The following is a 21292-nucleotide window of genomic DNA, read 5'->3' as shown; positions in this document are numbered from 1 at the left end:
ATCTGCTTAATGCATGCTTTCACTTCGTTTCTGGTGTGTGCTTGACGTGCGACGCGGGCGCGCATCGACGGCGGCACCGCATCGAGGGAGGGAAGGTTGCATGAAGGCGCCCTCCCCGAATCTTCCGCGCTCACGTACACGGATAATCGACCGCGCCTGCTCGGGTCGGCGGCAGTGCGGGGCTGCTGCTCGGGCCGGGTGGTGGGGACGAGTATAAGAGTCAGGGCGAGGGGGAAGCGATGGTCAGGTTCCTCTCCCTCCTTCCCCTCCCCTCCTATCACCCATCCCCTCCTATCATACCTTTCCTCTGCTTCTTCATTTAGTGATACTATGTCTTGGTCGAGGTACGTCGAATCCAACCCTTCCTTCTCTCTATGACTGACGCGCTTTGCAGGGGTATTTACTTGTACCTTGTCTTTACTAGTACTCGGTAAGCGCCGCGCTCTGCCTCGTTTCCTATGTGTCCTTACTGACGCTTCGCCTCCTATGTGTCCTTACTGACGCTTCGCTTTCCAGTTCATCTACTCGCTTATCGTCCCCTATACACCTACCCTAGGTTCGTCCTCCCTCCCTCATCACCGTCCCCCCTCCCTTCCTCACCGTCCTCCTCCCTCCTCACCTACGCCCATGCTGACCGCTTTTCCCAGTCTTTACTCTTGAATGCAATCCCGGCATTGTGTTTCTTTGGTGAGTGCACTCCCCCTGGCGCTTCCAGGGCGATTACTGATCGTTTTTTGTTCTAGCAGGCTGCGCTTGACTCGGTTGACCGCGCTCCGAGGCTTAGTACACGACGCGACTGTCTATTCCTACCCACTCACTACACCTCCCATCCCCCTCGCACCCGAGCGAGAACCCGCTGCCGTTCGATCTTGATCGTACTGATCTTCGCGAATTCGACTTTGAGTCGGTTACCTGATGTTCGACTTCGAGTCGGTTACTACTGATGTTCGACTTAAGAGTCGGTTTACTGATGTTCGACTTAAGAGTCGGTTTACTGATCTCGCGTAGTGTAGTGTACTGATGTTCGACTTACAAGTCTTACTGATCTTTGACTTTGAGCTAACTACTATCAATCTCGCGTAGTGTAGTGTACCGATCTCGCATAGTGTAGTGTACTGATCTCGCGCGGTGTGCTGATCTCGCGCGGTGTACTGATTTCGCTCGTGCGGTGTACTGATCTCGCGCTGTTGTTTACTTCACTTACCTGCTTTCTACTTTACTGCCCTGGCCCGTTAGCTACTTTACTGACCCTCCCCTCCCTCGCCGACTCGCCCCTCCCGGGTCCCCCACCTCGGTCTGTCTGTCACTAATCTCCTCCCACTCGGTCAGTCACTAATCTCCCCCGACGTGGTCAGTCACTAGCCTCGCTCGCCCAGGTCAGTCACTAGCCTCCCCCGACGTGGTAAGTCACTAATCTCCTCCGACGTGGTCAGTCATTATCTCCCCCGACGTGGTCAGTCACTAGCCTCGCTCGCTCGGTCAGTCACTCATCTCCCCCGACGTGGTCAGTCACTAGCCTCGCTCGCTCGGTCAGTCACTCATCTCCCTCGCCCAGTCAGTCACTAGCCTCGCTCGCCCCGTCAGTCACTAATCTCCCCCGACGTGATCAGTCATTATCTCGCTCCCTCACCCGGCTACGAAGGGATTACTGACGTTGTATTGCAGGGCTGTCTACGTGACTACGGACGAGGGGGCTACTGGACTACGTACGAGGGGGCTACTCGAGTACGAACGAGGGGCTACTCGACTACGTACGAGGGGGCTACTCGACTACGAACGAGGGGCCTACTGGACCACCTCCGCTACCCCACGACAACTACCCTACCCGGCCCCCATGTCGAACGCGACCGGCCGACGTTGAACACGACCGGCCGATGTCGAACCCCACCCCTCGCGCGGACCCCACCCTTCGTGCGGACTTCAAGTCCCACCCTCGCACGGACCCCACCCCACCCACCCTTCGCCACCGACCCCTACTCTCCCCACCGCCGCCGACTCCGACTGGGACCGCACCGAAGGTAAGCCCCCCTCCCTATCCCAACCGCTTTGACGGGATTACTGACCCCCTTCGACTAGACGACTGACCTCCTTCGACCGACGTCTGACCCCCTTCGACTAGACGTCTGACCCCCTTCGACTAGACGACTGACTCCCTTCGACCGACGACTGACCCCCGCCGCGCTTAGTAAGCTCGGCCGCGCGCGTCGTCGTGCTAGAAGGGGAGGGGAGAGGGTAGGTGGGAGGGGGGGGAGGGAGTTAGCACGAAGGGAGGGGGGCGAGAAGGGGGGAGGGGAGCGGAGGGGGGGTGGGGGTAAGAAGAGGGGAGGGGCGAGAAGGGGGAGGGGCGAGAAGGGCGAGAAGGGCGAGAAGGGTAAGGGGTTAGCACGAAGGGTGTGGGGAGATGTGGGGTAGGGGTAAGGGGTAGGGTGAGGGTGAGGGTGAGGGTAAGGGGCTCGGAACGAAGGGGGGAAGGGAGGGAAGGGGGTCGCGTGAACAACGAGAGGAGGGGGAGCGAAGATAGGCAGGGAGGGGCGAAGCGCGAAGGGGAAGGGGGGAAGCGCGAGAAGGGAGGGAAGAGGGAGGGAGGATGGTACGAAAAGCGGGAGGGGGAGGGGTATAGTGGCGCGAAAGGAAGGTGGGGGTAGGGCGGTAACGGAGAGGGAGGGGAGGGACGAGAGGGGTAGGGGTCGCGCGAAAGGAACGGGGTAGGGTGGCGGGAAAGGTATGGGTAGGTAGTGAGGAGGTGCGAGAAGAGAGAGGATAGGATGGGATCAGGCGGGGGAAGGGAAGGGGGAGGGTAGGGAAGGAGGAGGAGGAGGGGGTTAGGGACGTCCTTCGGGGGCTTGATGACGTGGCTATGGCGATGTCGAAGGCGGCAGGGCGTCGTGGGAGGTGGAGGAGGGGACGCGGGTGGGGTAGAGGTGAGAGGCGGCGGTGTTGATGCGCGGCTGCGGGAAGGCGTAGGGCGATAGACTAGAGCGGGAATGTTAGCATATAGTGAGTCGGATCTACGGCGATTGCTCACCTTGTGTATGCGCCGCAGTCAGCGATCGCGGGCGGGCTCGGGCAAGAACGTCAACGCGAGGGGCGCGCGTCGACGTCGATCGGACGCGTACCGGCTTCTTATGCGACGGGCAGGGCAGACGCGTCATCTGGCGCAGGACGGGGGAGCGCGGATGACGCGGCGGTAGGCAGCAGGCGGGAGGAGGACGCGTGTTATGCGGGCGGGCTTGAGTGGCTGGCTGGCTGGCTGACTGGCTGTCTGGGTCGGTCGAGTCGGTCGAGAGATGAGGGGAGTGGACTGGGCGTGGGTGGGAAGGACGAGGCGGCGATGCTTGGGGGACGTATGCTTGGGGGTGGCAGTAGAGATGGGCGAAGGCAAGCAGTGACATCACGCGATCGTCGGCACGCATGCGCCCATCAGCGTGTTGTCTCCCGCCGCGATGGCCAGCCTCATCGCGATACTCGACCTCAAGGGCAAGCCCCTCATCCAGCGCTCGTATCGCGACGACGTGCCCGCGTCTTACGTCGAGCGCTTTCTCCCGCTGGTGCTCGACCTTGAGGAGGAAGGCCAGCAGGTGACGCCGTGCATCTCTGCGCAGGGCATCAACTACATGCACATCCGTCATTCGAATCTCTATCGTGAGTGTTTGGCGGGCTGCGTACCGAATAGGGGGAGGCTGGAGACACGGTGGGACGGGGGAGGATGAGGTGGGAAGGCAAGGGGAGATCTCATGGTCTGGACGAGGCGCGTGTCCGCCTTTGCTGCTTGCTATCAACCGTCCTCACGACTCCTCCATCCGACGGCGGCCCCAAACTCTCCAGCGTATCCATTCACACCGGTATCACTCGCTCCTCCTACCGTCGACCCCTCCCCCTCCTGTTTCCCCTCGGCATTCTACGCGCCACGCACCCATCCTGACCTCCCGCTAACGAACCCCACCCCCAGTCCTCGCCCTCTCCAAGCGCAACTCCAATGCGGCCGAGATCATCCTCTTCCTCCACCGCCTCTCGCAGGTGCTCGTCGAGTACTTCAAGGAGCTCGAGGAGGAGTCGATCCGGGACAACTTTGTCATCATCTACGAGCTGCTCGACGAGGTCATGGACTTTGGCTACCGCGCGCCGATCACGGTCAAGCTCAAGATCCGGCGCGGGTGGCGGGTCACAGCTCGCCCGCGTACCCTTCGCTTTCGGTTGGAGTGACGGTGGTGGGTGGTGAAGGCAAGTGCGTCCTTTGCATCACGTGACAATTCTGGTTTCTGCTCGCAGCGACGCGGGAGTGGGCGCGTTCGACGCGCAAAACGTCGCCGGCCACTTCTTGTTCATAGAGGCAGGCCGGGGGAGGGGACGCGCGCGGTCTATTCCGCATTCTCAGTCGGCGGAGGGCGGTTTGGCAGTCCGACGCGGACGGGTGCTATGTGACCGTATCGCCGGGCTGGGGTATGCGCTGAACCGCCTTGGTTCTGCTCGGCGGCGTGCTCCGTTCGCGCTCAGACTTGGGCGGTGGGTGGGGGTGGTGCGTATCTGTCTGCGTCTCGATTTCCTTGTCGCTGCGCCCCCCTCGCCGCCGTCCACTGCCCTCCCTCTCCCCTCCTCCCCCGCTTTGCCCTTGCTAACCTTTGGTGGCGCTGCGCCACCCGCCCCTTCTCTCGACACGTTCCCCGCCTGTACGTAGGGTAGCTGCAATACAATCCCTTTGCCACAAATGAGTTGTTGCCACAAATGAGTTCGGCAAGTTCGAGTGAACGCAAGCTTTCATTGAAGTCAAGGGAATCGATTTCAAGCAAGAGGCCTTCGTTACAAGTCAAACGGGATCTTGCATTGCAATGGTAAACGAGGACAAGTCGAGTACAAGTACACTACGTGCTCGTCAACGTGCCCCTCCTGCAGAAAAGGGGGCAGGTCATGCTGTCTACACAAGAGGGAGGTGCAGGGGGTGCCCTTACCCTCGCTCGGGGGAGGCGAGAGCGAAGGAAGGGAGTAAGGGTCGAAGGACGGACTGGTGGCGGGACGAAAACACCTTCGGAAGCGCAGGGATAATCCTGGAAAAGGGTCAGTGAAGGGTACAATGCACGAGCGAAGGGGGCGGTGAGAAATGGTCAAGTCAAAGTCTAACTCATAGGAACGGGGGGAGGGGGGAGGAGCAGTGGGGGAAGGGAGGAGGAAGGGGAGGTGCGAACGAGAAGGAGCGGTAGGGGGATGAAGGGAGGGTGTGGAATAAGAATAAGCTGCGCTCACCTCTGCTCGCCGGACGAAAATACATATACCCATCGCGTAGGGGGATGGGTTGCGATGACTTGTGCTCCGCCGGGCGTGGCGCGGGGATGGCGGGGGGGGGGGGGGGCACTTGAGCTGCGAGGGCGGTCTGAAAAAGAGTTAGTGAAGGGATGCTAAGGACGAGTAGATGCGCTCACCCATGCGCGCCGGGCGACCAGTCGTCTATAAGCACCCAGGCAGATTGCCGGAAGTGAGAAGGGTGAGATTGCCGGAAGTGAGAACGGTGAAGCGCGGCGCTCCCGCCGCGATCGCGCGCGTGCCGCCCCTCCTCCTCCCAGTCAAGATTGCATCACTTCGCCAGGGGGCCCCGCGCGAAGCTCGGCGTTTTTGACGGCGAGGCGCGACGTTCTTGCGGTCTGAAGGGCGAAGAAAACCTGCAGAAAAGCGTCAGTAATCGTGCGCTGAGATACCGGAGAACACGCACTTCGAGCACAGTGAGAGTCACGCAAGGCGGCGCTTCGCGCCGCCCCCGCCTCTGCCCCCTCCCCCACACTGAGACACTCGCAACGGTCCGCTAGGGATTCCCGCGCGGACCTCAGCGCATTTGACGTCAAAATGCGCCGATTTTGCATCTGGAGGCGCGCCTAAAACCCCTTCAAAATCGTCAGGAAATGGAGGTTTTGAGAGGCGTAGAACACACCTCAAGAGCGTAGAAGGCGGCGCTCCGCGCCGCCGCCGCGTCCGTGCTCCCTCCCCGCGTCTATGACCTCGCGGCATTCCGCTAGAGATTCCCGCGCGGCCCTCAGCGCATTTCGCATCAAAATGCAAAAGTTTTGCATCTGGAGGGGCGCCTAAAACCCCTTCAGAATCGTCAGGAAATGGAGGTAGCGAGGGACATGAAACACACCTCAGGGCCTTGCACGACGCGAAGAAGGCGGCGCTCCGCGCCGCCGCCGCCGTGTCCATGCCCCCTCCCTCGCGTTGCTGAGCTCGCGGCGTTCTGCTAGAGACTTCCGCGCGGCCCTCGGCGCATTTCGCGTCAAAACGCAAAAGTTCTGCATCTGAAAGCGCGCGCAGAATACCTGAAAAAGCGTCAGGAAATGGGGTCGAACATGACCAATTAACGCACCATGTGAATGAGCCTGAGCGTTTGTGACGGCGCTTCGCGCCGTCGCGCCGTCGCGCCGCCCGTGCCCCCCTCCCGACGTCGGTCATCTCGCAGTGCTTTGCGAGGAATTCCCGCGCGGGCCTCGGATCGATCGACGTCGCAATGTGCATTTTGCCGTCATGAATGTCGACAGAAAATGGGCCTAAAAGTAAGCAAGTTGTTAGCCTCAGGCTCGTGTCGAGAAGGACAAAGCACACACGTACCTGGCGACGCCAGGGTGATGCTCGCACGTCTCGCGCTTGCCGGCCGTCGACCAGCAACGCGAAGGGTGCTGGAGGGAGAACCGTTGAGCCGTTGATACACCCACTCAACAGCTCGTCGTGCGAGTGCGCAGTAGGTCGGACGCAGCGATGAGCGGAAGCGGAGGACGAGAGCGAGGCCGAGGCCGAGGGCTGTGGGGAGTGGACGGTAGCGCGGGGCCGCGAGAGGAGGGAAAACACTTACGGTCTTGATCGCGGCCGAGTATATAAGGCCGCGCCGTAAGCAAAAATTTCGGACGTACGACATCGCAATCGGCAGTGCCGCATGCCCGCCCCCTTCGCTTCCGTGAAACCTTCTTGAGGGTTATGCTTTTGGGGGCTGTCGCCGCGTGCTGCCTCTGCTGGAAGCGGAGACATCTCCGCAGCTGCTGCCCGTGCTGCCTAACACACTGCCGAGTCAGTTCGAGCTGCTGACATATGAAGAAGGATTGTACATACCGAATTCACGCCGCCTGACCCGCGATCCGACTCGCAGGTCACCTGCAACCCGTTCGTGCACGCTTGGTACTCCAACCTCGGCGCGCTGAAAGCGAGGCGAGCGGCTTAGCTTCCTCGAGGAATGCCGCGCTCACCAGAAGCGCGAGCCGCACCGTCGACGGATGGAGATACTCACCTACTCGCGTGGATCTTCCATCTCCCACTCGTCTATTTTCGACGCTCTTCCGCAGCCTTAGGAAACCTATTACGATACGTAAGAGTTAGTTTACTCGCGGCGGCGGACATGCGATACGAGAGCGCTGCCCTCGCACATTTCATTGCGCTGAGTCTGCCTGTTCTGGCGACGAGTGCGCAGTGCCAAGGTCAGTATCGTCGCTTTCTCGATCTCAGTCGCGCGATACAATAAGGAACAAGCGCTCGATTCACCGGGAACTACTGAAAAAGCCCGCGATTGGAGAGAATGAGGCAGGGCGGTCGAGCTCGTGAAGGCTTTCCGGAATGGGCTCAATAGCCGTCGTAATTGGATGCTTCGCTAGGTACGGCGCTAGAAGGCCGTCCCAGTCGCGGTGACGGTAGCGCAGATCTAAGGTCGCCCTCGGGACCGGATATTATTATCGGACTACACGTCACCTGAGTTTGAGTTCAATTCGATGAGCGGGGTTGTCTTGGGCTCGGAAGGCAAAGGGTTGGTGTGCATTCATGTTGTAGAAGTGGAATAAAAAGATCAAGGGACCTCTCAGTGCCCGCGGATACTCGCCGGCGTCGATAGTGGTGGTTGCGGACAAGACGGACGGCAATTGTGGCGCCGCCAATCAGGGACCGGGAGTCGGACCGCCCTGTCCGAGCGCCCGCGTTCTGCATCTTGACCTCGACTCTCATGCATCGCGGCCATCCCCCGCCTCGGAAACAACGCCAAACTGCTCGCAATACATGACTGCACTCATCTACGAGCTACGAACTCGAGGGGATCTCTCGGCCTGCCTCAACTCACGAAAAGGTCGCAAGCGACGCTCCCCAACGTCGTCAAGGTCGCAGCAGACAAGATTCGCGCTAGCGATGGGTCCTATACCATCAAAACATACCTCCCATCTCTTCAGAATGCGGCCCCAAAGTTACGATGGGCGAGATCTACGTTCTGACTTATCGTTTCTGAACGTCGAGCTGCTTTGCATGCAGAACTCGACGTCTTCCCCTCCATTTCTTGCGCACCCACCCAAAAATACCTCCCGAACAAAATCGATGCGGAAATTGATTCTGAGCAGGTTTTGTATATCGACCCCCGTCCTCCGCGCCGCGGATAGAGTGCCATAGCGCAAACAAGGGTGATTTGAATATGTGGCGTCGCTTTTGGGCCGCCTACTGCGCCTCCTTCTGGGCGCAAATCAAGGAAGTGAGTATACAGACATAATGTGGTACATATCCTCATGAGGATCAGGACGCTTGGTGAGCTCTCGACGCCTGCGCGCTGTGTTACTGACCACCCCCTCCTCGACCACTACCACCTCACCCCCTGCCGAATCTTCCACCCCATCTCCCCAAATTTTGAGCAGCGATTATATCGGCTGACACGAGGCCGAGGATGCCGTCACGCCGCCCGCGCGACGTACGGCAAGCTCGCAATCCCACACTCGTGCAAAACGAACCTCCTGGCTGCTGCGCATCTTCCGCCCTTCCAGGTGCGTTTCTGCTGTCACCCCGAGTACGCCAAGCTCACACGTACTCGGATCCAGGTGCGGAAGCTTCAGCGGAGGCGCGGAGACGCACGCTGCCTTCGCAGGATCGGCGGTACGATGTTCCTTTGAATTCCACTGTGTCTCCATTGCGCATTCGACGCGAGAACACCCGGAATATACGCTCGGTGGCGCGGGGATCTCGGATATGAATTTTGCGGGGTGCGCGAGCTCGGTGGGTGGGGGCCTCGGCGAGCTCAGCGCGCGCCTGCGGCGCGCTGCCTTTTGCGTACTCAAGGCCTTCCCAATCGGGTAGATCCCGAGCCGCGCGAATTCGAGCGACCAACCCGAAGCTCCAGGGTGTCTCTCTCGCGGTTGAAATGTCGCAAATATGGCTCATTGCCTTCCAGATCATTTTCCGGGCTATATCTGCGCGCTCTGCTCAACACTGAGCACTACCAGACGCGCAGAGAACGAGTTCAACTTGAACGCGTCCTGAGCACATCCCGCTACGAAGCTCTCCCCGCATTCGACTGAGAATTTTCCTCAACGTAATCCCAAGCTCGCTCGACCGCGCTCGTCGGCTGAATACGCTTTCCAGCCAGCGGAACTCGTCCGCCCCCACTTCACCCTTCCCCCAATCTTCCACTCTCATCCTCCCAATCTTCGCCCCCATCCGCTGTCACCCTTGAGCCGAACACGTGCTGCACTAGCTCGTGTGGCGCAGCGGACGCTGCGCTGCCGTCGCACTCGAGTAGAGTTGAAGACGGCATATTGAAGATCGCCTCCCTCCGCGAAAGGGTGCGTTTGGCGTGTGTTCTGGGCTCTGGTTCTTGCTGAAGCACGTGCTCAGGACCTCGGTGGATGTTTTCTGAAATTTCGGCGAGCTCGGCGCAGGGCATGGGCAGTCGACGCGCGCGCTGCCTTCGCGGCGCTCAAGGCCTGCCCGAAAAGGACTTTGCGCCGAAGTCACGGGGTTGGGAGCGCGGTGTTGGATTTTGGCCGCGGGGTCGATTTTCTCGGGTCGCGGGCGTGTTGGACGTGAGGTTGTCATATAACAGAAGGCGTCTCCTACTGCGTATCCGCCGGAGAACTCGCGCCATACACTAATAGACGCTCAATACCTCTGTCTCTGCACTGATCTTCGTCCGCGGGGCGGGGTGCGCCACATTCCGTCAGGATATACTAAAGGTAAGCTCTCTATTCACTTTTGGCTTGCACTGACGTACGACGCGGGCGGGCGCGCATCGACGGCGGAGTCGCATCGAGGGAGGGAAGGTTGCACGAAGGCGCCCTCCCCGAATCTTCTGCGCTCACGTACACGGATAATCGACCGCGCCTGCTCGGGTCGGCGGCAGTGCGGGGCTGCTGCTCGGGTCGGGAGGTGGGGATGGGTATAAGAGCCAGGGCGAGGGGAAAGCGATGGTCAGGTTCTTATCCTTCCCTTCCCTCCTCCTACCTCCTCCTACTCGTCCTATCCCTCCTTTCGCTACTACTTCACCTTCGCTCAACACTCGTTCAGTTATCCTACGTCCTGGTCGAGGGTGCGTCTATCCCTGTCTTCTTCTATCCCTCTTCCTGACGCATTTTGCAGGGGTCTTTGGATTCCGTCTCGTCCTTACTATCCGGTAAGCACGCTCTACCTCGCCTCTTATACATCCTTACTGACACCTCGATTTCCAGTTTATCTACCCAATTACTGTCTCCTATACACCTACCCTAGGTTCGTCTTTGCTCGCTCTTTCCCTACCTGATGCTGACCGCTTTCCCCAGTCTGGTTCTCTGAATGCAATCTCGTTTCTATGCTATTTCGTGAGTACCCCCTCTTCCGACGCTTTGAGGGCGATTGCTGATTATCTTTTGTTCTCTATAGATCGCGCTTTGAGGCCCAGTGGGCTGTACTTCGAGGTCCAGTGACCCTCGGGATTATTGGTTAGGTGCGTCGTGCCCACTGCCTATTCACTCGTTTACTGATTGGCTTTACTAGTTTGGTGACCGCGCCACCACTACTTTAGTGACCGCGAGTCTACTATTTTAGTGACCTCACCATCACTAACTTAGTGACCGCTGCATCACTATCCTACCGACCTCGTTCCTCTCCACCCTACCCACCCCGACCAGATGACCCTGCAGTCATGTCCTGGTGAGTCCTTGCTTTTCATTCGGCTTGCGCATTTTCCACCGCCTTCTGACGATTTTTCCTCGCTGTTTACTATTTTTTCCTCCACCTTCTTCAATTTTTCCTCGCCTTATACCATTTCCCCCCGCCTTCTACCATTTCCCCTCCACCTTGTACTACTCTTCCTCGCCTTCTACTACTTCCCCCAGCCCTTTTGTCACTTCCCCTCGCCTTCCGCGCCCTGTTATCGATTTATGGACGCTCTTCTGGATTTTCCTACTCGTTCTACTTGATTTTACTGTTCTGATTCACTTCCCTCCCCCTCACCTACACCTCCCCTCCCCCCTCCCCCTCGCACCCGAGCGAGAACCCGCTGCCGTTCGATCTTGATCGTACTGATCTTCGCGAATTCGACTTCGAGTCGGTTTACTGATCTTCGACTTCGAGTTGGTTGCTACTGATGTTCGATTTCGAGTCGGTTTACTGATCTGCAACTTCGAGTCGGTTTACTGATCTCCTACTTACAAGCCTTACTGATCTCCTACTTACTTACAAGTCTTACTGATCTTTGACTTTGAGTTAATTACTATCAATCTCGCGTAGTGTAGTGTACTGATCTCGCGCGGTGCAGTGTACTGATCTTGTCCTGTCGTCTACTTTACTGACACGGCCCGTCAGCTACTTTACTTACCTGGCCCGATACCTACTTTACTGACCCTCCCCTCCTTCTTTACTGCCCTGGCCTGTTACCTACTTCACTGACCCTCCCCTCCCTCGCCGACTCGCCCCTCCCGGGTCCCCCGACCCGCCCCTCCCGGGTCCCCCACCTCGGTCGGTCTGTCACTGATCTCCCCCGACGTGGTTAGTCACTAGCCTCGCTCGCCCGGTCAGTCACTGGACTCCCCCGCAGTGGTCAGTCACTAGCCTCGCTCGCTCGGACAGTCACTAGCCTCGCTCGCTCGCCCGGCTACGAAGGGATTACTGATGTTGTATTGCAGGGCTATCTACGTGACTACGAGCGAGGGGGACTACGCGACTACTACCCTACCCGGTGCCCCACAACAAATTCCCTACCCAACCCCCGCCACGTCGAAGGCGACCCGCCGACGTCGAACCCCACCCCTCGCGCGGACCCCGCCCCACCCTCCTGGACTTCAAGTCCCACCCTCCTGGACTTCTAGCCCCACCCTCGCACGGACCCCACCCTACCCGCCGCCGACTCCGAATACGGACGCACAGAAGGTAAGCCCCCTCCCTACCTCGACTGTCTCGACGGAATTACTGACCCCTTCGACCAGATGCCTGACCCCCTTCGACTAGATGTCTGACCCCCTTCGACCAGACGACTGACGCCCTTCAATTAGACGACTGACCCCCTTCGACCGACGTCTGACGCCCTTCGACCAGACGACTGACCCCCACCCCGCTTAGTAATCTCTGCCGCGCGCGTCGTCGTGCTAGAAGGGGAGGGGAGAGGGTAGGTGGGAAGGGGGGGTGGGGGAGAAGCGAGATAGGGGAGGGGTGAGAGAGGGGGAGGGGCGAGAGGTGGGAAGGGGGGATGGTATAGGTGGGAAGGGGGGATGGTATAGGTGGGAAGGGGGGATGGTATAGGTGGGAAGGGGGAGGGAATAGGTGGGAGGGGGGAGGGGCGAGAAGGAGTGGAAGGGGTTAGCACGAAGGGGTAGGGGTAGGGTGAGGGTGAGGTAAGGGGTTCGGAACGAAGGGGAGGGGAGGAGCGATACGAGATTTAAAGGGGAGGGGGGAGGAGCAATGCGAGATGGGGGAGGGGAGGAGTGATACGAAAGCGGAGGGGGGTAGGGAGGGAAGGGGGTCGCGTGAACAATGAGAGGAGGGGGAGCGAAGATAGGCAGGGAGGGGCGAAGCGCGAAAGGGGAGGGGGGCGAAGCGCGCAAGGGAAGGGAGGGGGGAGGTAGGACGGTACGAAAAGCGGGAGGGGGGTATAGTGGTGCGAAGGGAGGGTGGGGGTAGGGGACGCGCGAAAGGAAAGGAGAATGATGGGAGATGGGGAGGGGTGGGGAAGCGCGAAAGGGTATGGGTAGGTGGTGAGGAGGTGCGAGAAGGGAGAGGGTGGGTTGGGATCGAGCGGGAGAAGGGAGAGGGGAGGCTGGGGAAGGAGTGGGAGAGGGGTAGGGATGTCCTTCGGGGGCTTGATGACGTGGTTATGGCGTTGTCGAAGGCGGCAGCGCGTCGTGAGAGGCGGAGGAGGGGACGCGGGTGGGGCGGATAGCGGAGAGGCGCGAGGCGGTGGTCTTGACGCGCGGCTGCGGGAAGGCGTAGGGCGATATACTAGAACGGGAATGTTAGCATATAGTGAGTCGAATATACGACGTTTGCTCACCGTGTGTATGCGTCGCAGTCAGCGATCGCGGGCGGGCTCGGGCAAGAACGTCAAGGCGAGGGGCGCGCGTCGACGTCGATCGGACGCGAACCGGCTTCTTATGCGACGGGCAGCGCGGACGCGTCATCTGGCGCGGGACGACGGCGGCGGGAGCGCGGATGACGCGGCGGTTGGCAGCAGGCGGGTTGAGGCCGCGTATTGTGCGGGCGGGCGGGCTTGAGTGGCTGGCTGGCTGGCTGGCTGGCTGGCCGAGTCGGTCGAGAGATGAGGGGAGTGGACTGGGTGTGGATGGGAAGGACGAGGCGGCGGTGTTTGGGCGTGGCAGTAGAGACGGGTGAAGGCAAGCAGTGACATCACGCGATCGTCGGCACGCATGCGCCCATCAGCCTGTTGTCTCCCGCCGCGATGGCCAGCCTCATCGCGATACTCGACCTCAAGGGCAAGCCCCTCATCCAGCGCTCGTATCGCGACGACGTGCCCGCGTCTTACGTCGAGCGCTTTCTCCCGCTGGTGCTCGACCTTGAAGAGGAAGGCCAGCAGGTGACGCCGTGCATCTCCGCGCAGGGCATCAACTATATGCACATCCGACATTCGAATCTGTACCGTGAGTGTTTGACGGGCTGCGTACCGGACAGGGGGAGGCTGGAGACGCGGTGGGACGGGGGAGGATGAGGTGGGAAGGCAAGGGGAGATCTAATGGTCTGGACGAGGCGCGTGTCCGCCTTTGCTGCTTGGTATCAACCATCTTAGGGTATATGACGCGTTCTGAATGCCCTGCGGCCCCAAAGTCCCTGGCGCTTCTCACCCGCTCCTCCTCCTACTGTCGACCTTTAGCCCCACCTGCTCCTCTTCGCCGTCCTACGCGCCACACACGCATCCTGAACTCCCGCTAACGAACCCCACCCTCAGTCCTCGCCCTTTCCAAGCGCAACTCAAATGCAGCCGAGATCATCCTCTTCCTCCACCGCCTCTCGCAGGTGCTCGTCGAGTACTTCAAGGAGCTCGAGGAGGAGTCGATCCGCGACAACTTCGTCATCATCTACGAGCTGCTCGACGAGGTCATGGACTTTGGCTACCCGCAGACGACGGAGAGCAAGATCTTGCAAGAGTGAGTGGGCTGTGCCTTGAGATCATACCCGCCCGCCCGTCCTTTGCTCCGTCCTTCCTACGCTCCATCCTTCCTACGCTCCGTCCTCCCTATCCTCCGTTCCTCCCTATCCTCCGTCCTTCCTACGCTCCGTCCTTCCTATGCTACGTCTCTGTCCCTCCTATGATTCGTCCTTCCCATGCCCCGTCATTCCCATGCCCCGCCCTTCCCATGCCCCGTCCTTCCTATGCTCCGTCCTTCCTATACTTAACCGACCGGACCGCGCTCCACCCAGATACATCACCCAAGAATCGCACAAGCTCGAGATCCAGGCGCGCCCGCCACCCGCGGTCACGAACGCGGTGTCGTGGCGCACGGAGGGCATCCGCTACAGGAAGAACGAGGTGTTCTTGGACGTCATCGAGAGCGTCAACTTGCTGGTGAGTGCGGTCGTCTGTTATCTGGGGTCGCTTGTTCCCTGCGCTTGCCTGTTTTCTGCGTTCGCTTGTTCCCTGCGCTTGCCTGTTCCCTTGCGTTTGCCTGTTTTCTGCGGTCGCCTATTTTCTGTGTTCGCCTTCTACTCTTTGTCTCTGCGTACGGCCGCATACATCACCCCCGTTTTGCATGCACACACACACCCTCGTTTGCACATACGCCTCGTCTGCACATACGCCTCGTCTGCATGTACCATCCTCGTCTGCACGCACCATCCCCTTCCTCACCTCTTATCCCGCAAATGAGCACATCAGCTAAGCCGAATCGTCTTACCCTCCGCTGAACCGTCTTACCCTCTGCTGAACCGTCTTACCCTATGTACGCTGAACCGCCTCACCCTCCCCCTAGGTAAACGCGTCCGGCAACGTCGTCCGCTCCGAGATCCTCGGCGCCGTCAAGATGAAGTGCTACCTCTCGGGCATGCCCGAGTTGCGGCTGGGCCTGAACGACAAGGTCATGTTCGAGAGCACGGGGAGGAGTGAGTTTGCAGTGTCCATTGATTGCGACCGCTTTCCGCGCATCGACGTGTCGTCCTTGCGCGTCAGCGTGTTTTCCTTGCGCATCGACGTATCCTCCTTGCGCGTCGGCGTATCCTCCTTGCGCATCGGCGTATCCTCCTCCTTGCGCATCGACGTGTCCTCCTTGCGCATCGACTGACCAGAAACACCTGACTGACGCCCCCCCTCCAGCCGCGCGCGGGAAGGCGATCGAGATGGAGGACGTCAAGTTCCACCAGTGCGTGCGCCTCTCGCGCTTCGAGAACGACCGGACGATCAGCTTCATCCCGCCCGACGGCGAGTTCGAGCTCATGAGCTACCGGTTGAGCACGCCGGGTGAGTGTCGATTCACGGTTTAAGGTGGCAAGGCTGGATGGGGTGCGAAGGAACGAGGATGGATGGGGTGCGAGGCTGGATGGGTTGCGAGGTAGCACGGGCCACGAGGTTGCACGGGCCACGAGGCTGGATCCCGTACCACGATGAGCTGACTCTCGCCGCCCCGCGCAGTAAAACCGCTGATCTGGGTCGAGGCCGCGATCGAGTCGCACAACGGCTCGCGCGTCGAGTACGTCGTGAAGTGCAAGGCGCAGTTCAAGCGGCGGAGCACGGCGAACAACGTGGAGATCTACGTCGGCGTGCCGGACGATGCGGACAGTCCGCGGTTTAGGGTGAGTTAAGAGCGCTGTTTACCGCAGACGGTGCTGGCCGTTCGTGCGTTTGATACGGCCTCGCTTTCAATCCGACCTCTCTTTCGATCCCTCCTTCCTCCCTTTCGATCCCTCCTTCCACCCTTTCGATCCTTCCTCCCAATTCGACTATCCCTTTCGATCCGTCCTCCCTTTCGATCCGTCCTTCCACCCTGTCCACCCTTACTGACCCGCGCGCAGGCATCGACCGGCACCGTCACCTACGCGCCCGACAAGTCCGCCTTCGTGTGGAAGATCAAGCAGCTCGGCGGCGCGCGCGAGTTCCTCATGCGCGCGCACTTTGGGCTGCCGAGCGTGCGGGGCGAGCAGGACCAGGCGTACAAGCGCGCGCCGATCACGGTCAAGTTCGAGATTCCGTATTTCACGGTGTCGGGGATTCAGGTGAGTGTACGGGGCTGTGGCGACGGGGGGGCTGCGGCGAAGGGGCTGCGACGAGGGGGATGCGACGACGAGGCTGCGGCGATGAGGCTGCGGCGACGGGGCTGCGACGACGGGGCTGGGGCGACGGGGCTATCTGTTAGCGGGACCTGTGCCTTGGCGTGGAGCGAACGCGAGGGGACGTGCTATTTTGTTGGCTTTTCCTGACCTTTTTTTCTCTCTCTTCGCTAGGTGCGCTACTTGAAGATCGTCGAGAAGAGCGGGTATCAGGCGCTGCCGTGGGTGCGGTACATCACGCAGAACGGGGACGACTACAGGTGCGCGTTGTGTGATGTACTCGTCATGTTGCAGTGCTGATCTTGCGCGACAGCTTGCGAACAGCGTTGGAGAAGGGCGCGGCGCCGATAGTGCCGATGTAGGCTGAGCGTTGGGGAGGACTTGAACACGAGCATTGGGGAGGACTTGAACACGAGCATTGGGGACGACTCGGGCACGAGCGTTGGGGACAACTCGGGCACGAGCGTCAGCACAGCATGCGTTCGAGAGATGTGCATAGAGCTGTACATCGCTAGGGTGCATAACGTTGTACATGGCGCCGCGCTGGGCCGGGCGCTTCGATGTGCATGGATGTACTCTCGAACGGGAAGTAATGACTATAATTACGCTTTGCATACGGGGCTCGCCTTCATACGGAAAGTGCATCCGATGGGTCTCTTTCCTCTCCCCTTCCTGCGTACGTATCTTGACACTCAATAGTGGATGACTGACGTCTGCGATAGCACCTCCCGGAGGGCCCGAACCTGTTCACCGCCAGCCTCGGGAAAATTGGGGAGCTTGCGAGATGCTACCGCCGATCATACTGCTCAGCATTGTAGGGACGCTACAGATGGAACGCATGCTAGGACTTTGCCACTGGATGATCCACGGAGCAGCAAGCATATATTCTGCAGTTCGTCACACGTGCGGTTATGAACTCGAATGCCTACGCCCTACAAAGCCGCTGCACCGACTCCTTCGCCGCAGCCACCTCATCCGCGGGGCAGTTCTGCACGATGCAGTGGTTGACTGCTCTGTATCGTGTCTCGCACACGCAGACTTTCTGTATCTCGGGCCCTCCACCGGGGCCTTGGCAGTACTCGTCGGCGCAACGCTGCGCGCAGGCTGCACACGAGAGGGGATGGGGCGAGAGAAGGAATTCGAAGTGCAGAGTCGAGCAAGAGAGGGCAGTGGGGATTTCGTGGAAAACGGGCGAAGGAATTGGTGAGCTTGGTACGAGCATGGTACGGAGGGGACTCACGCGTGATGGGAAGCTGGGCGCGCGCGAGCGCCGCGAGCAGGGGCACGACGGCTGCGAGGGTGAGGAAGCGCATATCGACTGTTCGACGAGCGTGCTACTCTTTGTCGCTTTGGATGTGGTGCGCTGGTAGGTGCGGGTCGCCTAGGGAAAGCTATTTTTCAGCCGCGCTTTTATACCTTTGCTAGCTGTGGTTTTATATTCGTCTTTTCTTCGTGACCACCATTGCCGTTACTGTATTTGATGATCTTCATCGTGCTAGCAGCGCCTGTTAGTAGTCAGTTGCAAGGCCGTTACGCATGATTGTGATTCACAAGGTCGCGCGACGGCTGTTGTACGTTCGCTCGACCACAACCAAGAGCACCACTAGTGTTGCCGGGCATCGATCCCACTTGTGAATGACGCTCTGAAGTACCGCCTGACGCCGGCAGTGATCGCGAGCCATTGGGCGTTGAGTAAAGCGGATTCCAAGCTCGTCAATTATCAGCTAGCGATCCACTGAGCCGATGTAGCCCGCCGCCAACGACTTCTCTGTAGAAATCAAACACGGTCACCGGATACGATAGAGTCACCCGTGCCAAAGGTGGACGAGGTGCAACTGGGTCTTATTACCACCGCCCCGCCCACTCCCCGCTCACCCTCCCCCACCATCTCTCCTCACCCATCCCCCAAGCCCCACTCCCTAGATTGGACCCTTGGCCACCCTCACCCCTCCCACCCTAGAAGAAACAATATTTCTGCACCTGCATTCTCGCTTCCTCCTTGTCTTGACTGGCGCATGTCTGCTCCACGCAGGAATCGACTCTGGAGCGACGCGCAGAGCACACACACTCGCGTTCAAAAAAGGGGAGGATGAGTTCGGCACAGTTGGTGTCGACACATTCCTTGGCGCATGGGGCTGGCCGGGGGGATCGACGTCAGCATGCGCGGGAGAGCGTAGGGTGCTGCCGACGGACGGTGGCGGGCATATCGTAGGACGGTGAGGGGCAATGTTATAATGATGACCGACGAGCGACGTAGTATGCGGTAGGCAGGCATGGCCGCCTCGACTGACCCCTGACAATGGAGTAGTTACTCACAGGTGGGGGGAGTGCCGTACTGCGCGTGCGCGATGGCGGCGAGTGCAGCGAGGACTATGAAGCGCATTGCGATATTTCACGAATGGAGAATGCGGGGTAGACCGATGGACGCAGTGAGGGAAAAGACCGAATATGAGTTGAGCTTTATACTCGATTTTCCGGCTCATACCCTCGGAGAATTCTTATGTGCAAGCACTCCATGTCACTGCACGTCTACCATGTACACACTGGCGCCGGGCGAATGTCGATGTTGGATGACGGGAGGAGAGTGTGGGCCGTCAAAGCAGACAAACAGAGCGTATTCTACCTTGCCAGCGTCGCAAGGTTGCCGCAGGGTCAATAGAGAGCCATGCTGCTAGACTTGAGTGTATGCGCCTTCTTGCGAAAGGTCATGACAGACAGCGTGTCACAATGGGCAGGAAGGACAGCCTACAGTAGCGAAATTGAGTGATTCGCCCGATTCGCTTCGCGCGTATGCCCACTGGGAGGCCTATCCTTCAGCGCTCATCAACGTCAATCAAGCCCGTCTTGAGCGCGTTATGCGATGTTCGGCTACTGTAATAGAGAATTCACCCTTTCGCTTCATCGACACCGTATGCAAGAGCATTTCACCCGTATGCAAGAGCAAATCACCGTATGCAAGAGCAAATGCTTGAAGCCTGTCAGTGGCCGCCGGCCTTAGACCACGCCCAAACTCGCCCAAATCACCCTTCCGACAGCAGTGACTCCATCATTCGTCCACGCGCGCCGCCGGGCGTAGTCCTTGGCCGTGTCCGGGGGAATGACGCCGCCTTGGGGTGAGTTAGCGGGGCGTTAGGTGGAAGTGGAGGGGTAGAGGTGAAGGGAGGAGGAAAGCGGTTGCGGATCATCCCGCCAACATCGATATTTACTCAGCCACCAACGAGGACATCTCGCGTTGTTGGCAGAGAAGATCTCGCTCACCATCTCTCCCGCAATCTCGCTCACCCAGCCTCTCCCACGCCCAACCTCTCGCCCGCATACCCAAACAAAGAACAAAAACAAAAGAAACTCCCACTCACTCGCCGCCCTCGCATCGACCATCTTGTCCACGATCTCCGCCGTGAACTCCGGGTGGCCCTGCACGGTGAGGATGTGGATGCGGCGGGGGTCGTTCGCTGGGGTGAGCGTTAACGCAAAAACCAGCGAGAGGCATCCGACTCGGTGTGAAGCATCCGGCTCGGTGCGGAGGCTTGATAGACTCACCTTCCCCATCGCCCTCATAAAACTGCACCATCCCCTGATTCGGGCACACTGGCGTCGAGCCGAGCAGCTCGAAGCCGGCGGGAACGGCGGGGACGTGGTCGCGGTGCACTGAGTGGGAGGATAGGGTCAGATAGGTGGAGGCAGGCGTCAGATAGTTTGGAAGAAGGCGTTAGGTAGGTCGGGAGAAGGCGTCAGATCCGTCAGTAAACGCTGAGGAAGAGCAACTCACTTTGTTGAAGGTACTATATATTAGGGATTATCGTCATTGAAAGGTATGAACGGTCAAAGACACACCGCGACGCACCAGCTCGTCCTTCCCGCCAAACACCCTCTTCCCGACCTCTGTCAGCCTAAACGGCGTCGGGCCCACTTCCCAGTAGCCGCTGGGCTCGCAGGTGCCACCGAGAGCGCGGCCGACGATCTGGTGGCCGAAGCAGATGCCTGGGAGAGAAGGGTTCAGTCTTGGACCGTCAAGATCCTCCACCCCAGGTTGGCGAGGTCCGGGGAATAAGGAGAAGTGTTCTAACAAGTGAGCAGCCGACTCACCAAAGATGCGCAATTGTGGTACATCCTGGGCAATATGACGTACCCAGTCTACAAGCTTGTTGATCCAGGGGACGTCGTCGTAGGCGGAGGCGGCTGGGAAGGAATTATGAGATAGGACTTAGGAAGTGCATAACGACTGAGTAGCGGCGGGATCACTCACCAGATCCCGTCAACAGCACCGCATCGTACGTCTCTATCTCCTCCTCCTTCGGGTACTCCATCTTGTGCACGACGTCGAAGGCGTCGAGGATAAAGTGCGGTGGGGCGTTACCGTTCAAGGCTGAGTTCGAGTCCGACGTTGCGCCCGACTTGGACGCCGTCAGCGCATTCCGCAGAAGATCTCTGAAGATCTGCGCGTAGTCCCCGTACTCGCGCTGCACGGCGGGCATGGGCGTGTCGCAAAGCAGAAGGGCGAGGCGTGGTGGGCTGTGCACGGCGGGAGCGGCCATGATTGTTGGTAGACTGTTCGAAGGTGGTAGAGATTTGGCGTTCGAATTCAAAAATTGGCTCCAGAAGGCGATGAGCTCTGGTGTAGACTGTGGCTTTGGCGGGCGCTTGCAAAACCTCTCCCCCGCTGTGATGGTCGCTGCGGAAGACCCCGAAGAGTCAGAATCATGAGCGATCCTCGTCATGAGCGGTCGATCCCATCTTATCTTATCACACGGGCGCTTATTTGATGATGGCGCTCGCCACTTCTGCCTTCGCCCCCACTGGGGCGCACTAAACGCGCTCCCAATGCTTCTTTCCTTTCAGT

The 21292-nt window shown here is 59.6% G+C and overlaps 13 protein-coding genes across 13 annotated transcripts; 7 read left to right on the top strand and 6 right to left on the bottom strand.

The window, feature by feature from the left end:
- Nucleotides 1-485: 485 nt before the first annotated feature.
- On the top strand, nt 486-1336 carry SCHCODRAFT_02520110 (uncharacterized protein; the record flags this gene model as incomplete). Its single annotated transcript, XM_050343443.1, has 2 exons — nt 486-736; nt 1237-1336. Coding segments are annotated over 2 exons (351 nt in total), but the record flags the coding sequence as incomplete, so codon positions are not given.
- A 102-nt stretch (nt 1337-1438) lies between these two features.
- SCHCODRAFT_02753467 (uncharacterized protein) lies at nt 1439-2280 on the top strand (the record flags this gene model as incomplete). Its single annotated transcript, XM_050347277.1, has 3 exons — nt 1439-1478; nt 1666-2018; nt 2077-2280. Coding segments are annotated over 3 exons (436 nt in total), but the record flags the coding sequence as incomplete, so codon positions are not given.
- Nucleotides 1958-3413, bottom strand: SCHCODRAFT_02643808 (uncharacterized protein; the record flags this gene model as incomplete). Its single annotated transcript, XM_050346357.1, has 2 exons — nt 1958-2973; nt 3026-3413. 2 exons carry the CDS (start codon nt 3411-3413, stop codon nt 2213-2215), a joined length of 1149 nt encoding a protein of 382 aa, XP_050197244.1. The 3' UTR covers nt 1958-2212.
- On the top strand, nt 3372-4703 carry SCHCODRAFT_02681675 (snare-like protein). The gene is made up of 2 exons (XM_003026728.2): nt 3372-3642; nt 3950-4703. Exons 1-2 carry the CDS (start codon nt 3444-3446, stop codon nt 4201-4203), a joined length of 453 nt encoding a protein of 150 aa, XP_003026774.1. The 5' UTR covers nt 3372-3443; the 3' UTR covers nt 4204-4703.
- A 1119-nt stretch (nt 4704-5822) lies between these two features.
- SCHCODRAFT_02118744 (uncharacterized protein) lies at nt 5823-6967 on the bottom strand. The gene is made up of 4 exons (XM_050341851.1): nt 6589-6967; nt 6125-6527; nt 5918-6077; nt 5823-5870 (listed from the first exon to the last, which is right to left on the bottom strand). The coding sequence occupies exons 1-3, from the start codon at nt 6890-6892 to the stop codon at nt 6035-6037; spliced, it is 750 nt and encodes a 249-aa protein (XP_050197243.1). The 5' UTR covers nt 6893-6967; the 3' UTR covers nt 5823-5870; nt 5918-6034.
- Nucleotides 6968-8013: 1046 nt separating this feature from the next.
- Nucleotides 8014-8668, top strand: SCHCODRAFT_02643800 (uncharacterized protein; the record flags this gene model as incomplete). The annotated part of the gene is made up of 2 exons (XM_050346356.1): nt 8014-8473; nt 8634-8668. The coding sequence occupies one exon, from the start codon at nt 8014-8016 to the stop codon at nt 8392-8394; it is 381 nt and encodes a 126-aa protein (XP_050197242.1). The 3' UTR covers nt 8395-8473; nt 8634-8668.
- Nucleotides 8669-9300: 632 nt separating this feature from the next.
- On the bottom strand, nt 9301-9953 carry SCHCODRAFT_02118700 (uncharacterized protein). Its single transcript, XM_050341850.1, has one exon. The coding sequence runs from the start codon at nt 9805-9807 to the stop codon at nt 9463-9465; it is 345 nt and encodes a 114-aa protein (XP_050197241.1). The 5' UTR covers nt 9808-9953; the 3' UTR covers nt 9301-9462.
- Nucleotides 9941-10670, top strand: SCHCODRAFT_02593308 (uncharacterized protein; the record flags this gene model as incomplete). The annotated part of the gene is made up of 5 exons (XM_003026727.3): nt 9941-10297; nt 10348-10381; nt 10437-10476; nt 10527-10565; nt 10627-10670. Exons 1-5 carry the CDS (start codon nt 10176-10178, stop codon nt 10668-10670), a joined length of 279 nt encoding a protein of 92 aa, XP_003026773.1. The 5' UTR covers nt 9941-10175.
- Nucleotides 10671-11822: 1152 nt separating this feature from the next.
- On the top strand, nt 11823-12399 carry SCHCODRAFT_02643794 (uncharacterized protein). Its single transcript, XM_050346355.1, has one exon. The coding sequence runs from the start codon at nt 11857-11859 to the stop codon at nt 12190-12192; it is 336 nt and encodes a 111-aa protein (XP_050197240.1). The 5' UTR covers nt 11823-11856; the 3' UTR covers nt 12193-12399.
- Nucleotides 12400-12405: 6 nt separating this feature from the next.
- SCHCODRAFT_02718291 (uncharacterized protein) lies at nt 12406-13585 on the bottom strand (the record flags this gene model as incomplete). Its single annotated transcript, XM_050347072.1, has 2 exons — nt 12406-13179; nt 13232-13585. Coding segments are annotated over 2 exons (914 nt in total), but the record flags the coding sequence as incomplete, so codon positions are not given.
- A 42-nt stretch (nt 13586-13627) lies between these two features.
- Nucleotides 13628-17079, top strand: SCHCODRAFT_02643787 (clathrin adaptor, mu subunit). Its single transcript, XM_003026726.2, has 9 exons — nt 13628-13835; nt 14141-14339; nt 14614-14758; nt 15162-15291; nt 15503-15646; nt 15818-15978; nt 16198-16398; nt 16627-16712; nt 16766-17079. Exons 1-9 carry the CDS (start codon nt 13637-13639, stop codon nt 16812-16814), a joined length of 1314 nt encoding a protein of 437 aa, XP_003026772.1. The 5' UTR covers nt 13628-13636; the 3' UTR covers nt 16815-17079.
- Nucleotides 17021-17946, bottom strand: SCHCODRAFT_02643784 (uncharacterized protein). Its single transcript, XM_050346354.1, has 2 exons — nt 17693-17946; nt 17021-17556 (listed from the first exon to the last, which is right to left on the bottom strand). Exons 1-2 carry the CDS (start codon nt 17763-17765, stop codon nt 17378-17380), a joined length of 252 nt encoding a protein of 83 aa, XP_050197238.1. The 5' UTR covers nt 17766-17946; the 3' UTR covers nt 17021-17377.
- Nucleotides 17947-19159: 1213 nt separating this feature from the next.
- Nucleotides 19160-21168, bottom strand: SCHCODRAFT_02643776 (class I glutamine amidotransferase-like protein). The gene is made up of 7 exons (XM_003026636.2): nt 20699-21168; nt 20539-20631; nt 20297-20433; nt 20222-20234; nt 19993-20100; nt 19809-19904; nt 19160-19559 (listed from the first exon to the last, which is right to left on the bottom strand). Exons 1-7 carry the CDS (start codon nt 20985-20987, stop codon nt 19447-19449), a joined length of 849 nt encoding a protein of 282 aa, XP_003026682.1. The 5' UTR covers nt 20988-21168; the 3' UTR covers nt 19160-19446.
- Nucleotides 21169-21292: the final 124 nt, after the last annotated feature.

The sequence above is a fragment of the Schizophyllum commune genome (assembly GCF_000143185.2).
Source record: "Schizophyllum commune H4-8 unplaced genomic scaffold SCHCOscaffold_15, whole genome shotgun sequence".
Taxonomy (NCBI): Eukaryota; Fungi; Basidiomycota; class Agaricomycetes; order Agaricales; family Schizophyllaceae; genus Schizophyllum; species Schizophyllum commune.
The sequence above is the reverse complement of the archived record's forward strand: the minus strand, read 5'-3'. Positions and strand labels throughout refer to the sequence as shown.